General features: G+C 46.6%; 1 protein-coding gene across 1 annotated transcript in view; it reads left to right on the forward strand.

The window, feature by feature from the left end:
- The first annotated feature begins 2,730 nt into the window (after positions 1 to 2,730).
- LOC102369829 (ER lumen protein-retaining receptor 2) overlaps positions 2,731 to 3,424 on the forward strand; it is a 14,246-nt gene continuing 13,552 nt past the window's right edge. The window contains exon 1 of the mRNA XM_006026145.2: positions 2,731 to 2,902. Coding sequence (XP_006026207.1) covers positions 2,731 to 2,902 — 172 coding nt within the window. The remainder of the gene's footprint in view (positions 2,903 to 3,424) is intronic.

A 3,424-nucleotide genomic window follows, 5' to 3' on the forward strand; every position in this document is an offset into this window, starting at 1 on the left:
TCAGAGACAGTCAGAACTGCAGCAACTGCCTGCTCCACTTTGTATGCAAATATATGCAAATATAAAACAAGGGACCTTTCTCCCCTTGCTGGATGGGGGGAATAATACCCTTACCTTATATGTGAGTAAATATTTGTTCTTCATTGCTTTCCCCCCGTCGCCCCCTTTTAACTAGAATCAACCCCCCAGCTTTGTCTTCAAGAAGTAAGGCAAACACAAGTCATGATGTAAACAACCTCAGTTGCTCTGAACATCACATTTGTAGTCCGCTTTTGGATATTTGAATGAACTTGTTAAAAAATTGTGTGAATGCAAGTACACTCATCTCATTTACCTAAACAGATCTTTTTAAGCATAGGAAATCCTACATATATAAGGTATCCAGCTGTCTAGTTACTACATCCTCTTACATGACTCACCCAGTCTTTGCCAAGAATTTGAATAACTAGATTCAGTAAGGGCAAGGCACTAGAAACACTTGAGTGAACTTACACTATATGTATTTCTAAGGCCACAACCATAATGTTGTAGGCTTAATTTACTGATGCTTGGAGGTTTATCAAGTATTCTCAATGGAAATGTCTGCATGAGTTCCTAGAGCCAGAAGCAGTCCTGCATTGATAGGATCCTAAACATCCCAAAAGGTCTTTTCCATTTCCCTGACAGGTTACCTGGCAGAGGAGCTGAATGTCCTTCCCTCATTCTTGGTATTGCACAGGTTGCAAGTGTGATATTCCTTCTGGGGACAGAGAGATTTAATGAAAAGCCTAGATTATCACAAAAAGGGCAAGTTATGCTTTTTGTGGTTTCTTCTAAAGACAGAAACAACTTAATCTATGATCCCACTATTCTGCCTGGTTTCATTTAACTTCAGTCTCCCACACTGGGGAAGTTACTTTAATGTTAAAATTGCAGGTACAGGCAACCCCTGCTTAGCGCTCTTAATTGGTTCCTGAAAAACTGAGTGTTAAGCAAAACTGAAAATATTTGACGACTCAAGATGGCAACCACAAATGTTTGTAATGATCCAAGGTGGTGACTGCAAGTGTTATAACAAAACTCACTGAGCACTAAGTGAAATCAGGTATCAATTTAAAATGAGTGTTATAGTGAAATAGCGCTAAGTGAAATAGCATTAAGCAGGGTTGCCTGTAATTCACAACAGCATATATTCAGAGAGAGTCTGTAATTCACAACAAAACCTAATTCTGATCCTGCACAAATCGGGATCTCACCATGTGATGTGTCAGATTTAATTTTGAAGACTCACAACAAGCTGTTAGTGAATGAACTACAATTATTCATAAAGATTAACAAGCAAATAAGTATGATAATCAGCATGGACACCTGGCATAGAAAAAACCAAAACCACTGTTACTTATTGCGAATTATTTTCCCAACTCTGTCATGTTGAACATTTGGCCTATAGCGGAGACGGTTTAAAGAGCTGTTCACCTGATGGTGGTTCCCCTTTAGGTTACCTGACAGAGAGGCTGAATGTCCTGTATCTCATCCCTGATATTGCATAGGTTGCAAGTGTGATGTCCCTTCTGGGGACAGAGTATTTATCTTGGTTTTTTAGTTAACCTCCCTTCATTGCCATGGAGACCCCAAATGAATCAGTGAGCAGTAGACAAAGCAAGCATGTAGTTTGTATACAAAAAGGACCAGCTGAGGCCATCACTTGGATACCATCACACTGAGACCAAAGCATTACAGTTTTCAGGAAGCCAAACTCTATACCTCAGAGGGTGCGTCTACAAGAGACGCTAACTGCACCGTAGCCTAATAACATTGGACAGTAGCGTGCCAGGCAAGAGAGGTGCAGTAGCATTAAGCTATTGCGCAGTAAGCGTCACTAAAAACCTGTCACTACTGTGCTGTAGGGCAAGTTACTGTGCATTGATTGAATACTTGGTTAACCAAGTATCAAACTGAATGCACTGTAACTACAGGCAGACAAGGTTCCTTGGGTGAATCTGATATCTTTTACTCCATCCAGAAAGAGCACACACCAACTGCTGAAACTTCCTTAGCCTGACAAAGGGTTTTTGAGCCTGAAAGCTTGCTTAATAACTATTCTCCAACCATTTGGGTTGGTCTAATAAAAGATATCAGATTCACCCAAGGAACCTTGTCTGCCTATGTCCTTAGACCAACACGGCTACAGCCTACACCCCTGTAACTACAGTGTATTAATGAACATGTAGACGCACACAAAGACCAATAGCAACCAAAGCACTGGTAATATCCAAGGCCCCTGCAATAGCAGATACAGGTTTCCCTCGCCTTATGAGGGTTTTGTATGTGCAAATTTGCTCTTATGCTATGACTGTTTTTATACCAAAAATTGGTTATATGCGAGGTAAATCACTCTTATGTGATCGGTGTGGTGGAAGCCCACAGTCAGCTGCTTTGTGTGGTGCACTGCGGGAGTGATGCACACCAAAATATAGTCTGCTGTGTGGATTTTTTTTTAAAATAATTTTTTGTGTTCGAAGCCAAATCAAGTCCAAATCCGTGAATCAGTCCAGAACCATAAGTGGCCGTAGCACTGGCAAACATCCTCCACCCCCACCAGGGGCTTCAGATATTTCCAAAGTCTTTTGTCCAGCATCCTACGTGCAGGCCCAAGCCAGGAGGCTTGGGGTTTGGATGCCCCCAAGTGTCGCCTGCCCTCAGCCAAAGGGCCGCAGGAGCCAGCTAGCGGGGAGCCTTCCGTTTCCGTAAATGGGCTTTAACCCCGACACCTTGGCAGATACTAAACCACGCCAGAAGAGCAGTGATCTCTGGGAACATGTAAGGAAAACTGCCTTCTTGGACCCAGATATATGGAGTTTCCCCAAGAACCGTGCTCCTTGTCTGCCACGTGTTTCTGTAGTTGCCATCCCCACCACGAACGGTGCGTGGCCCTGGCGGCTGGCGGGGCACGGCGGCTGCAGGAACGGGGCGGCGGTGGCGGCAAGTGGGGGAGCTCCCACAGGTGCCACCGGCGCTGTCGGTGGCAGTGACAAGCGTTGACCAAGGGTCGGTGACCACCCGCAGGCGCCGCTGGGAGCATTGGCGGCGGCCCATGGAGATCACGGACCGCCTGCAGACATCGCTGGTGGTGTTGGCGGCAGGGTGGCGAGCGGCACCCCGTACGCGTCACCCCTGGTCCCCACTATGATCATGCCTGTGCTTGTGTGCACTGTTGGCGAGTACCAAAACGGGCTTGTAAACGTGGCAGAAATGGGCCTGGGGTTCTGGGAGGTATCCCTGCTTGTTACATTGTAACGGGGGGTCCCTTTAGGCGAGGGCGAGCTCTGCGTCTCGCAGGACCCGCCTGCCGCGCAGAGCAGGGCAACCCGTAGTCGACTCAGAGGAGGGGACGAGCCGGGCCCGGCCTCAAAAGGCCGGTGCAGCCCCCGCGGCCGCCCGACCA

This window comes from Alligator sinensis, unplaced genomic scaffold, assembly GCF_000455745.1.
Source record: "Alligator sinensis unplaced genomic scaffold, ASM45574v1 scaffold330_1, whole genome shotgun sequence".
In the NCBI taxonomy this organism is placed as follows: domain Eukaryota; kingdom Metazoa; phylum Chordata; order Crocodylia; family Alligatoridae; genus Alligator; species Alligator sinensis.